General features: G+C 41.4%; 1 protein-coding gene across 1 annotated transcript; it reads right to left on the reverse strand.

Moving 5' to 3' along the window:
• Positions 1-482: 482 nt before the first annotated feature.
• gsc (goosecoid) lies at positions 483-3,629 on the reverse strand. The gene is made up of 3 exons (XM_084915008.1): positions 3,134-3,629; positions 2,059-2,318; positions 483-1,492 (listed from the first exon to the last, which is right to left on the reverse strand). The coding sequence occupies exons 1-3, from the start codon at positions 3,447-3,449 to the stop codon at positions 1,343-1,345; spliced, it is 726 nt and encodes a 241-aa protein (XP_084771134.1). The 5' UTR covers positions 3,450-3,629; the 3' UTR covers positions 483-1,342.
• Positions 3,630-13,175: the final 9,546 nt, after the last annotated feature.

Here is a 13,175-nt window from a genome sequence, read left to right on the forward strand (position 1 = left end):
AAGAGAAAGGTGAACCCGATTTTAGAGCTTGATTGTTTTTCCACTTGTATCGAAAAATTAAGTTGCTATTGCGAAAGCGTGGAGGCCCGGACTCCATTCGTTTATCTGGCCACTTTTATTTCTATGTAGATGTATTTAATGAATCATTGTATTTAGCTGTGTGTTTACTGCATCAGTTTATGGATGCAATCACATTGCCCCTATTTCATAATCACATTGACCTTTATCTCGTATGTGGCATTTCTGACCTTGATGCTGTGTTTATCAGCAGCTGCATTTGCTCATGTTTGCTCATTCTAAACGACACGAGGAGCTCAATGTGAGCTGAGCCCTGTAACTGGGGGAAATAATCGAGAGGAGGCCATAAAGAGCGCAAATGTGAAGGCACTGTAAAAAAAAATAATAATAATAATTTTTTCTACAATGTATATGGAGAGAGAGAGACTTCGACACACGTCCATACCTTCTCTTTGCTCCTCTGTTTCAGCTTACACTGACACTTTGATCCAGATCTGCTGAGCGGGCCAAACGTTTCTGGACTGTTGTTGTTGGTTTGTCAATGATAATAAACGTACCAAGTTTTTTTTTTAAAAATGAAGGAAATAGCTGCAGCTGTTTGTTGGCGGTTGTTTTCTCCACGGTTTCCATTTAAAATGATCGGCCTGACCTCTCTAACCGGTCCTGTTCTGATTTTTTTTTAACTAATTGCCCAAAAGATGTTTTAAACAAACCCCAAATGGTCAGCGGGACATAAAAGAGCCACAGTTCAGGTGTGATAACAATAAAATCATCTTTCATTTCATTTACTTTCACATAAGGGTTTTTATGTGTGGAGGCCTGCAGCAGCTTTTCTCCCTGACGTTTTGGAGGCTAAAAACAAAAAACCCAGAACGTTCGTTTTCTTCGCGCTATATTTCACAGCCTGCTTACAAGCTCGTTTCAGTCTGTGGTTCTGCCGCGGAGCGCAGAATGAAAGCGCACACTGTTTAAATGAGCGCACATTTATCTGTCCTTTAAACGTTTCTCTTGTTTTTGCCAAAGACAAAAGAACAGTAATAATAATGATAGAATTACAACATTTAATATCCATGAAAATATCACATATAGAGAACATCACGATATATTCACACATGTCAGTCAGTTCAGAGGGCGTCTCATCCCTGTGTGTGGAACATTACAAAAGCAGCTTAAATTAAATTTAAATAACGAACACAGTCAATAATAAAATGTAGATATATATACAACTGTGCAACATGGCAACACCACACCACCACAATGTCTCGGGGTCCACATCGATTTCCACGGGACAAGCCGATGAGGCCGTGTTAGGTCCGCTCTGTTATCAGCTGTCCGAGTCCACCTCGCTCTTACTCTCTTCGGGTTTCTCCGCGGACGTTTTAGTGGATTTGTTCCATTTCTGAGAGTTCTCTGATTCTTCCGATGAAGACCTTTTCTGCCTCCTCCACTTCGCACGTCTGTTTTTGAACCACACCTGCGTGACAGAGAGAGAGAGCACACTTTGAACGTGTCTGTGTGGCGACTGATGCTGAGCACGGCCACAGCTCAGCCACACCTGGCAGTGTCTCCGGCCCCTTATTCTTAATCTGTTGTTTTCAATGGATTATTATAACTATCACGATGGTGATGGTGATGATGATGATTATTGTTTTGTTGTTGTTATTGTTTTTGCTTTGAAGCAGTGTTACTTGCTGCACATTGTAGATAAGCATCGACTTTGTTTTCAGAATCAGGGCAGAAGATAAACTGTTGCAAACAGAAACATTTAATAAGATTGAATTAAATTACATTTCTGTTCAATATTATACAACCTCTAACATAGTGATTTTTGTGAATTTTGTTGAAGCAACAAAAAAGATAATAATAATAATAATAATAATAATAAAGGTGAGCAAACTTTAATTATTATTATTATTCGATAATAATAATAACAGTGTGAGCGCGTGTCAGCCGGGTTTTAGAACTCACTGCACGTGAGTGTGTTTATGAGTGGAGTGAAAGCTTTGAAAGAAGATAGCTTTTAAAAATAAAAGCGCTGACCTCGACCTTCTCCTCGCGGAGGTGGACCTTGCGGGCAAGTTGTTCGCGAGTGCCGACGTCCGGATACTTAGTTTCTTGGAAGAGGCCCTCCAGAGCCTCGAGCTGCTCGTCCGTGAAGATGGTGCGGTGCCTTCGCTTCCTGCGGCAGTGCAGCTGGTTGAGGAGCTGCAGCTCGGTCCGCGACAGGCTGCTCATGTTCATGTAGGACATCATCTGGTGGGGCACCGGAGAGATCAGCACCGAGCCCGGGCTGTCATAGCCTGCATGACGGACAGACAGCACACATCATGGCTGGGTGGAAATCCTATATATACACTCAATTATTTGGCGTATTAAAAGCACTCCGTTTTTTACTACAAAACAAAACAAAACAGAACAAATAAATAAAATAAAATAAAATAAAATAAAATAAAATAAAATAAAATAAAATAAAATAAAATAAAAATAAAATAAAAATAAAATAAAATAAAATAAAATAAAATAAAAATAATTACATTAAATAAACTGTGGAAGAGGCTGTTTTATGCATGACAGAATGTGTGGAAACACCAAAACAGATCCCAGCGATGGAAAAGCTCAGCTCCAGTCTTTCCTGTATTCAAAGTTAAGCTCGCGCACGTGCCTGCGCGCTTCTGCTTCCTGTGTATGAATCCAGAACAGGTCGGTGATATTCGTCCTGCTTGCGAAACAGCAGCGACAGTAATGTCTCACAAAAAGACTTCACACGTGAACATTTGCGAGGTTTTACAAAGCTTTGAAATGCAGTGTGGAGTCTGAAATCATTTTACAAACGCGTATTTCAGGCGTGTTTACACTGAATCGCAATTGTAAGATAGTGCGATGAAATATTACGCATGATTGTAATTAATTTGTATTAATAACGAATAATTACTTCACGGTGGAATTACGCGCGTTGACCCAGAGGCTGATGGGCCTCTGGCCTGGAAGCTACTTCGCTCCACAGATGCTTTCTCTGAGAAATACAGAGTGTGAGGAAAAGAAAAGTTCCCGTGGCGGATCCTTCACTGCGTAGGTCTTAGCTGAGTCTGTGACACTCTGTGACTGGCCGTGTTACCTGTGGGGATGCAGGGGCACTGCTGCGGGCTGAGGCCGGGCACGGAGCCGCAGCACGGGGGCCCTGCCGCGGCGCCCTGGACGTGCAGCTGGCTGTAGTAGTAGCCGTTATATCCGATCCTGCTCCCGCTCACGGGCTGCACCGGGGGGGCCACGGGCCCGCACGTGGCTGAATACAGTCCGTTGTAGTCGGTGTAGAGAGAGTCCGTCAGGCCGGCGGACAGCACCACCGGGCCGCTCCGGTGCAGCAGCAGCGGCTCCTTACAGCTCGGCCGCGCGGACAGGATGCTGTCGATGCTGAACATCCCGGCGGGCATCACACCGGTGTGCGGCGGGAACTCTCCGAAAAGTGGGAACCAGCTGTGAGCGTCCTGGACTGACGGGATTCCGTGCTCCGGGAGGACGTAAGCTACAACTGCGTCATCGCGGCTCCGGGACTCGTGTGTGCTCTCTCTCTCTGCTGGAGAATACGGACAGGAGGTTTAGGGGAACCGCCTGAGTCCGGGGCTGCTCTTATACACTGCTGACGTCACAGCAACGAGTCTCCTTGAGCTCGTCGTGCTGCGTGAACGCGCCACGGAGCTGTGTATTGAATTAATTCAATTAAGATAATCCAGAGTGTTTGCAGACTTTTAGAAACGTGTCACTGGGCCGCGGGGGCTCTTCCTACAGAGTAATCCGATTATCGCGGTGTCAGCGAGACTTTGTGCAGGACATCACAGCAGCGTTTACAGGCTGCTTCAACGTGCCCGTCAGCACAGATCAAAGTCCTCATAAAACCAGTGCACCGGTCTCCGTGAGCTCTGCCCATCACTCTGGACACTCTGACACCATTACTGACTCAAAGCAAGAAAGGCGCTAAAGCTCGAGCAGTGAGCAGACATGACGGTTATTTTGTTGCTCATTAATATCTATCACTAATGGCCCATTTAGGACTACTTAACAACCAAGAAAGCATTAGATTAACAATCTGTGCGCATGAGTGCGGTGAAAGCGTGACCGGGGCTTTACCTGTTACCTCCTCTGCCTTCCTGCATGACTAAATGAAAATGATGTCACCCTGAAACACGCTGTATTAAAGCTGGGGGTCATCTCATTATCCACCCTCGCTGTTCCGTGGGGAGGAAGTCAGCGCTTTCCTCCACAGTTGTCTTTCTTTCCCCCTGACCGGGCGAAGGTAACGGCCCATTATCGCTTCCATTCAGTGAAGGAAAGGGGAACTTATTAAGTATTTACATGGCTAATCAACATAGACTTAGCGGTCGGGAAACGGGCGCTGGCTGCTGCAGAGGAACGTGGATTCCAGCTCAGACCTTAATGGGACGATGATTGCATTTAACACTCTGCAGGATGTTCGCACATGCTGCTGTCAGGCGGCCAGATAAGCCTGAGCTGTGAAGATACGGAGGTGATTAGCACTGTGTGGCCGCACAGTTTACACACAAGCTCTGTTCTAAGTTAACACTCCTCTTACCTGCAGACCATCCATCAAATTGTTTTTACAGCATTTTAAAAATGTGGATGAAATACCCCTGTACGTGTCAGCCTGTTTCGGAAAACGAAGACACTGCACTTTTTTTTTTTTTAACATTTTCGCAATTGTTTGAAATATCGGGTGGAATAAAAAAATCTTCCTTTCTTTTTTTCTTTTCTTAATTTTAGAGCAGTTGAATTTAAAATGATCGATTTATTATCTCTAACCATCTACTACGAAATTTCCCTGAAAGAGATATTCGGTTGAAACCTCTGTACAGTAACACTGATAAGCACGATGGCTTTTCTGTAAGGTAAAAACAAGTCGCGTGAAGTGTAGAAAAAGGCAAATAAAATGCGTTGGTCCTTCAGCGTCATTTTAGACACTGTTTGTGATCACAGATGCATTTTCCTTTCTTTTGTCACGTTGCGTTTGGGCGCTTTTCCGGGGCCGTGTGTGTCTCTCTTCTTTGCTTTGACAGTTTTGCAAAAATCGTGAAAGCTAAGCGCGCTGCTGCCAGCCCTCAGTAGGCTCGTGCCGGCGAGGCGAGGCTGACTCCTGCCGTTCAGCCGCAGCCTGACCTTTAAACTACAACCTGCTGCTCTGAGGACGCTGTTTTACAGATAAGTGCACGGCAGCACTCTGAGCCAACAACCCCAAAACTGCATCTTATTTTATAAAAAAAATTAAATGCGCCTTTTATCCGGAATGAAGCTCTTTCAAAGCTTTTGCTTCCGTTTCATCACGCTGCAGCATGCGTGCATGGGAAATTCGAAGTATGACACTTGATCTGAAATCTATCAGCCATGTAACCAAAACAAAGCGAACCTTAGATGGGAGCCGATGTGGACACGGGGATGTTCACAGGACAAAGACTAAACTTACTCTGTTCTTTATCATGCGTCCACGAGCAGTGTGCAGTGTCAGGCCTTCGGTGTGACTGTGGTTATTACATATATACAGTATAAGAAGCAAAAGATGATTTTTTCGTTTTTAAAAAAATACATAAAATGCATTACTTATCTACATTCCAGATGAAAAAAATTCAAGTGGATATTGATTGATTTGACTGTGACACATTTTGATTTTGTGTGTAGTGGGAAATCAGTGTGACTTTTTTGGGTCTGGAAACACGCTCCCGCGGCTGAAAGCCTTTTCTGTAATACAGTCACACTTTGATTCTAGCTCAGAGGAGACCGGGAGAGAGAGCAAAACAGGACCGTGCGCTGTTATTATTTTCACATTTCTTTCTATATTTCTACTTCCAAGTGGCAGTGAAAGCAACGAGTCAAAAGGGATTGCCACAAAACGAAATGTCCATTTGAAATTAAAAGCCGTTGAAAAGCACCGTGAAGGCAGCACTTACAGGTGAATAGAAGCGTCAATCAGGCTGCAGATGGAAGCTGAAGAAGACTCACAAAGCTGCAATAGCAGATGCATCTTTTATATATCAGAGCCCTGATCTTTAAAACCTGCTTAAACAGGGTAAATAAAAACAGACAAACTTGTTAATGCTTCCCTCCAAGAGGTGATAAATATATATGGTAAGGCTGAATAATTACATTATCAGAAAACTAGGTAGATAGATAGATAGATATATATATAGATAGATAGATAGATAGATAGATAGATAGATAGATAGATAGATCCAGGAAGTTTGGAGGATGGGTCAGCTTCAGCCGTTTATTGCATTCCTCAAACTGTCCATGTGTTGTTTTTGTCCTGGTTAAGGAAACCACTTGGTCAGCAACAATTTGTGTGGTTTCAAACAGCGTTTTTGGGTGTGGTGTGTGTTAAAGTAGCCACATGAAGGGAAGAAACCCACTGTAGTGTAATAACAAGGTCATCAGTGTTCAGTTCTTGTGGCATATCAGTGTATGTTACTGTCATTGCACTGTATATACCGTTACTCTACCATAACTGTATAGATCATAAAATGAAAAATTACTGTAAACAGCATTGCATAAGTGATGTGAATTCAAAGGAAAATGCATAAACAAACCTAAAAAACACACATAGTACCAGTATTATGGATGTGTGTGTGTGTGTGTGTGTGTGTGTGTGTGTGTGTGTGTGTGTGATTGAATTTACTTGCATTTTATTTGAAAGGAAACTGAAAACTAGATTAACAGACCTTCAAATTCATCAACTCACAGACTCAACCACCCCCAACACACACACACACACACACACACACACACACATCCATAGTTACATATGCACATGTCAGATCTGTCATGTAGAGTCTGGTTCCTGTTGTTGGATCAGGGATCCACGATGGAACCATGTGTTTCTAAGAACCACTTGCTAGGTTCAAGGAGGCAGCCCACCCTTCCTCCGTTCATCATTCCCACCACCACCCCATGCAAACCATCTTTTGCTCAAAGCAAACCACAAAGTGCCCGTAACCTGACCACAAATTTAATATCTGCCTCACACATGAAAGGACGCGAATCACAAAATGTCATTTTGTTCAGCACTCATTTTCTTCGCACATGAGCTTCAAGTAAGTTGCACACACAATAATCCTTTCACAAAAAGCCGGCCTACTAGAAAAAAAAAGTGATGAATGATGCTTCCCGACAATCCAGTCTCCAGACAAATCTGTAATTCACTTTTTGCTTTGTGTTGCATAAATTGAAATCATGTAAATTTTTTGTCAAACAACGTCACAAATATGAGTTGAAACCATTAAATGGATCCCAACAACCCTGCAGTGCAGAGAGTGCAGTGCATGCAGAGTTTTATACAAAACTGCTCAGACAAAATACCATGTCATTTACATCCCAGCCAAATCCATCCATTCATCCGTCCACTTATCCCAGCTGTCACTGGGCAAAGAGCAGCGGGATGCACAGTGAACAGATCAGCTGTCATTGCAAGGCTAACAGACCATCATTTAGTCTCACATTAATAATTATGCACAACTACCAGTTAACCTAACCATGTGTGATACACTATCACATATAAAAAGTGTGATGAGTACATAATTCAATCTAAAAAAAACCAAAATGATTCATAGATAAATATGATGGAAATTTTAATACAGTGTATGATAACGATTAAAAACACAGGCAGGGTTAAGTCCATCTGCATGGGTTTTAAAATGTCTGACTGTGGTGACTCCTAGTGGTAGTGCGACAGTATGATGACTTAGATTTGTAAAAGCAGAGTTAGCCCTTCATTATTCAGCCTGGGGTTTATGGTGTCATTTCTACACATTTATGTCGTGTTTCTGAATGCATGGTCTTATTTTCAGTGCGGAGTAAATAGATTCAAAAAGTTTTTAAAGGAAAGGAGAGTAAGCAGTGAGTATCTTTGGACTATTTTAAAAGCATATAGACATATTATTATTATTATTATTATTTTAAGTAGTAACAAATACCTTCAAGATTTTTTATAGGAAAAACAATAATATTTTCCTTTCTTAAATTATAATGAAACAGGAGTGGGCTGTATCTCCCCTTCCTAGACTGTAATTACTCATCACTCTTGTAGGCTATATCACAGAGTAGCCCAACCTCCCTAGTTACACTGTAGTTAAACATTAAACACTGTTTGGGGTGCAGACAGTAACACACTTGAGTTGTGTGGTGGCAAGCTTGCAAAAGGAGGTGCTTTGCTGTCACATTCACAGGCCTGATCACAGCTGTTTTATGAAGTGTTAGCATAACTTATAAATATCTGGACGGACTCTGGCCTTTACCACTTGAATGTACAAATTTGGTAGCATCTGCCAGATGCTGCCATTCAGGAAAGCCACTCTCAATTGTGTTGTGGGGTCAGTGTGCCTGAAAATACTCACCACAGATATAAAAACAAGAGGTACGGTATAAAAAGTACTCCCATTAAAGATGTCCACACAGTGGACATTTAAATGTTTAACTTGTTTTTCTAGTCTTTTTTTAGCATGTGTTAGAGGTGAAAACAAACAAATTAGTGTTTTGTTTTTTGTTTGTTTGAGTGAAAGACACTTTTAAAGCATTTTAGTTCATCTCGGGCTTGGATTGATTTTCCTATGAACACTTGTGAACAGTTGGCAGCGGCAAGAGCTCAGGTTTTAGATGCACATGAATATACACAGTATTCAAAGACAGGGTGAATGCAAACATGTCTATTTCCAAAATGGTAGCGTGGTACCTGCTATCGAGCCCTCGCTTGTGTCCAGTCATTTTCTACTTAAATGGTTTCAATTCAGTGCTAACGTCATGCTGTCAGAGGACAGAAATGGCCTGGCCGCTCTCTTTCAGCACTCATCAATCATTCATTATAACTAGAATCCATCAACCAATCCCGGTAATTACTGATTACAGGCAGCCAGTCATATGGAGGGATCAAGGAAACACACACTTACACACACACACTGCCATCTGACTTTGTGTCGTGTCAGGAATCAGAAACACATTTGCACATTAGAAGGTCTGAAACATGCGCTCCGACTCCCCCCTCTTTTCAAAGAGGTGCTACTTAACACACTTTGGAATTATAAGAAATTCAAATCAGCTCTACAGGCTGTGGCAGGAACATAATGGAACCTAGAATTATTCTATCAAAACAAGCCAGAAGAGATGCAGCCAGGATGGATTGAACACACTAGAATTTAAACCTCAGGCCTGTCTTAACACAGCACGGCAAAGTAGTTTCAGATGTCTTCCAGTGTTCCACGTGGAATTGTCATGGCAATGTTTGGAAAATGTCACCTACACTTCTATCACATCTGACATTACAATATGCATTTCACTTCATGACGCTTTTCTGTAATCCACAGGTTTCCTCCTATGATCATATGTTGTGTGCAGTTTTATAAAGATTTGCCAAACACTATATATATATATATATATATATATATATATATATATATATATGCAAAGGATACAATGTTATAACATCCTTCGTATATTTGTTTGTACATTTGCATAAAGGGACAGATGGGTGACAATTTAAAGGAAAAACAACATTTTCTTATGAAAATGAACATGCTTAGAGCTCTCTCTAACATGTTGGTCCAGAATCTCTCATATGTGTTCAATTAGGGGTAGATCTGATTTCTGCGAAGGCCATGGTTTGTGATTCACAGCATTTTATACACAATCAGTGAGCCCATATTCCCTATGCATGGAGGGATTGTGATTGTGGGCTCACATTGGGAGGGTGGGTAGGTGGGTGAGCAGTCATAAGGTGGCCATGGCTAATCAGAAGATTAAAACATCAAAGATATAAATTCCCCCCAAAATCTAAACAGACGTCAGGAGATATAGCATAACCCAGAACAATATGGAAGTCACAGTGAAGGAGTCTGGTTACTGTTTTAAATAAGTTTTATTCTAATAAGAGTTTGCAACACCCAGCCCTCCCTTTATCCAAACCCCTGTTAGTACCACCTGGATAAAAGTGTTTCATCACTTTGTCCTGAGTTGCAGTGCCCCTTCCTTCTAAAGAGACTAAAAGGAACCAGTCCATCAAAGTGCAAAGGTCAAGTGTTCAGGTTTTATTTTTGATTTGTCGACTGTCTGTAATTAATACACTGATTGTTTTAAACTAATCTCAACATTTTTAAGCCACAACATAAAAAGCAGGAAAATAAAAACTGATCACACACTTATGGGCTGATCTCATTCATAAAGGCAGTATTTTCAGACGAGTGATTATCAGAGATATGGAGACCAAATGAAACAGGACTGAGGTGACATGTTGACATGAAGCAGCTCTGAGGCAGCTGCATTTCACCATGTGTTTCTGCATCCAGTAGCTCTGGTAAATGGCCCAGTCATTGAAAGCATCCAGGGTTGCTTGTAATCAATTGTATCACAGATTACTGGCCTAAGATCTGTGCTTATTGCAAAGTCAATGAAATGGTTAATATCAACTATGCTTTGGAAATTAGGACCTGCACCTGACCTGAGCTGCAAAACGTGGGGAAAGTAAAATATTTAGTCATTTTTAAAATAATAATAAATAAACAGTTTTCATTATGAACAAAATCAATGGTGCCCAGATAAAAGTGGCAATAGCTGCTCAGCCAAGTTAAAAAACTGCCTAACTCTCAGCCCTGAAATGGAAAATTGATTGCCCCATTGTTCAGTTCCCTTCAGTTTTATTAATATCACAAATACAACGACAGGCGCTTTATATTGTAAGGTTATAGTTCCATTAGACCAGCTGAATCCCACTATCCTGGGTGAAAGTCTCAGCTCTGAGTTGTGAAAGCACCTTCACACATGAGCAACAGAAAATTCTGTGAGAATCAGGTAAACTGATGCAGCATGAGCCACAGCTCCCTGCTGGAAATACTTTGTGTGGATTAGCCACCTGCTAGCTTTGAATTCGCTGTAATATTACCTGCACTATTCTTAAAATTGATGCAAGTACACATCACAAGTATTTTATTACTATAATTACAAAGTACAGGCAAGTTAAAGGCCATTCACTGTTATTTGCATTTTAATGTGCACATCAGTCAGGTAATCTGAGACAAAGAAGGAGCTCACATACTTCAGTAACATGTTGAGTTTGAATTAGGAAGTACAGAGATGTAACTTCACCAAATGAACATCTATTATTTTATTCAAGGCTCTATGCTAAAGGTATAGGCTGCTGTCAACCAGCCCTGTTTTAAGGCAGTAACATTCACTCGTCTGCTAATTGCAGGATGTGGATTCAGTTTAAGGCTCCACCTCTCTTTATCCTACATTTCATTCATCAGTTGCTTAGTGAATGCTAACCAGCCACAATCTGTCTCCAGTCAGCCAGTGAACTAAGCTGTCTCATGTTCTCTCTAAAGGTAAAATGTCTGTGATGGATTTTATTATCAATACCAAAAGCACAACTTTTCGTGACAAACTCCTTGGTCACTTCTTGCTCCTGTAAGTTTAAAGCACAAAAACAGTGAATGAAGCAGCACATTAAAGCACCTTGGCTGCCGGGTAACAAAAAAAAAAAAAAAAAAAATCAAGTTACTTCTTTGTTTAATGAGTAACTGATACTAACTGAGTCAAATAACTGCTCACTGCCTGATAATATGAATGTGTCGGTAAAAGTCAGCATTTTATTGAGTAAATGCTCGCAGAGGTGCAGTTGAGTTTAGGACTGGCCTTGAGAATCTAGCATCCCTTTCTTGGTGATTCACAGAGCTTCCTCTTCTATCAGATAAATATCAAGTGTGATGGCGTACTAGCAAGACGTAGAACAGCAGGGAAAGGGGAGAACGCAGCAGCTCTAAAACAGAACAAGACTGTTGAGATCTGGGATGTTTTTTCCCCAGCCAGCACCTGGCCTGCCTGGGTCCCACCCCTATGTGTAACTCAATCTAAAAGCTTAACCGTGTTGTGCGATAGAGGTCGCCCATTAATCCGGTACAGGTGCTTAACAGCCAGGTTCCACATTGCAGGAGGAAAAAATTTGGTGCACGTTTGGATTCATTTTTGGACACATTGTAATTTGTTTTTGTTCTTTTCCATGGCTGCTTGGCAAAGCTTGCATATTTTCCTTAAGACACGAAAAATGGGTGAAAACCATAGCGCAATGTTTCAGCAAATGAACTAAGTCAGGTAGCAGAAAATAAGGATATTATTATCAACAAATTGATGTAACTCCCTTTAAAACCTCGAGGTCTTCCGAGGAACTGATATGAAATGATACCCTCCTTATACTTCCAGGTCTAGTTGCCCCTGGAAATTAAATCTGATTTAAAACAGGGCCACTATTGTGATTTACAAATAATTTGACACAGCAGCTAAAAGTCTTTAATATCCACTGATGACAGAATGGAATTAGCCACATATTTCCCTCAAAACTTTCAATTTTCTTAGTCACTGTGTAAGCCTGGGCCTTAATCCCATCTTTATATGGCTAGAGTATTAACCTTGGTCAAAAACGCTCACACAGGTTGCCAGCCCGCTTCAAGGACCACAAAGTGTTTACCAGCCTCAACGTAGCCTTTGTTGGGCAGCTAAGGAGGGGCTTGGGTTGGTGCTGCCTGCCAGCATGAAGGGTTATTCAGGAGCCTGAGAATCAATCCAGTATTATAGTTAAGCTATGTCATAATTACCATCATTAGGGGTAACTGGAGCGTGGAGATGACCAGCCTCATAAACCCGAAGCTAATGCTGCATGTTCCTTGAGATGTTTGTCATACACATAATTCAATAATCCTGGAAATACATATTAGCATTCCCATGCAGCTGAAAACTGTCAGAGCCTTGCCCTGCAGTGCTTGGAATCTGTACTCTGTCTCCCAGGAGTTTACAAGGTCAATTTCCATATTTCCTAACTTCCTTTCCAAGCACAGTCTTAGGGAGGAAAAGAGGCTTTCACTGCAGAAATCTGTGTAAAATTCAATTACTAACTTGGTTTTGGGAATAATTCCAATAACCACTATAATAATGCATTTTAAATATGTAGACAAATGTTGTTTTAGGAAGAGAAAACACACAAAAGATACAGTTCTCTGCAGATATTCATGTACTGTAACGGGAATATGGGCATTTAACAGATCTTATTAGCAAGTGGTGGAGTCTGTGTCTGATGGATGGAATTCACTGCTATGTCTCCCCTGTTTAAAACACTTCAT

This window comes from Perissodus microlepis, chromosome 19, assembly GCF_051167445.1.
Source record: "Perissodus microlepis isolate ML-2025 ecotype Zambia chromosome 19, ASM5116744v1, whole genome shotgun sequence".
NCBI lineage: Eukaryota > Metazoa > Chordata > Actinopteri > Cichliformes > Cichlidae > Perissodus > Perissodus microlepis.

Bases quoted from the DNA above. Each gene is read 5' to 3' on its own strand.
- gsc (XM_084915008.1), bottom strand. From the start codon at position 3,449: ATGCCCGCCGGGATGTTCAGCATCGACAGCATCCTGTCCGCGCGGCCG. The intron at 2,319-3,133 runs GTAACACGGCCA...TCCGTCATGCAG, and splicing joins GTGCCCCTGCATCCCCACAG to GCTATGACAGCCCGGGCTCG. The intron at 1,493-2,058 runs GTCAGCGCTTTT...TCTGTCACGCAG, and splicing joins TCCGCGAGGAGAAGGTCGAG to GTGTGGTTCAAAAACAGACG.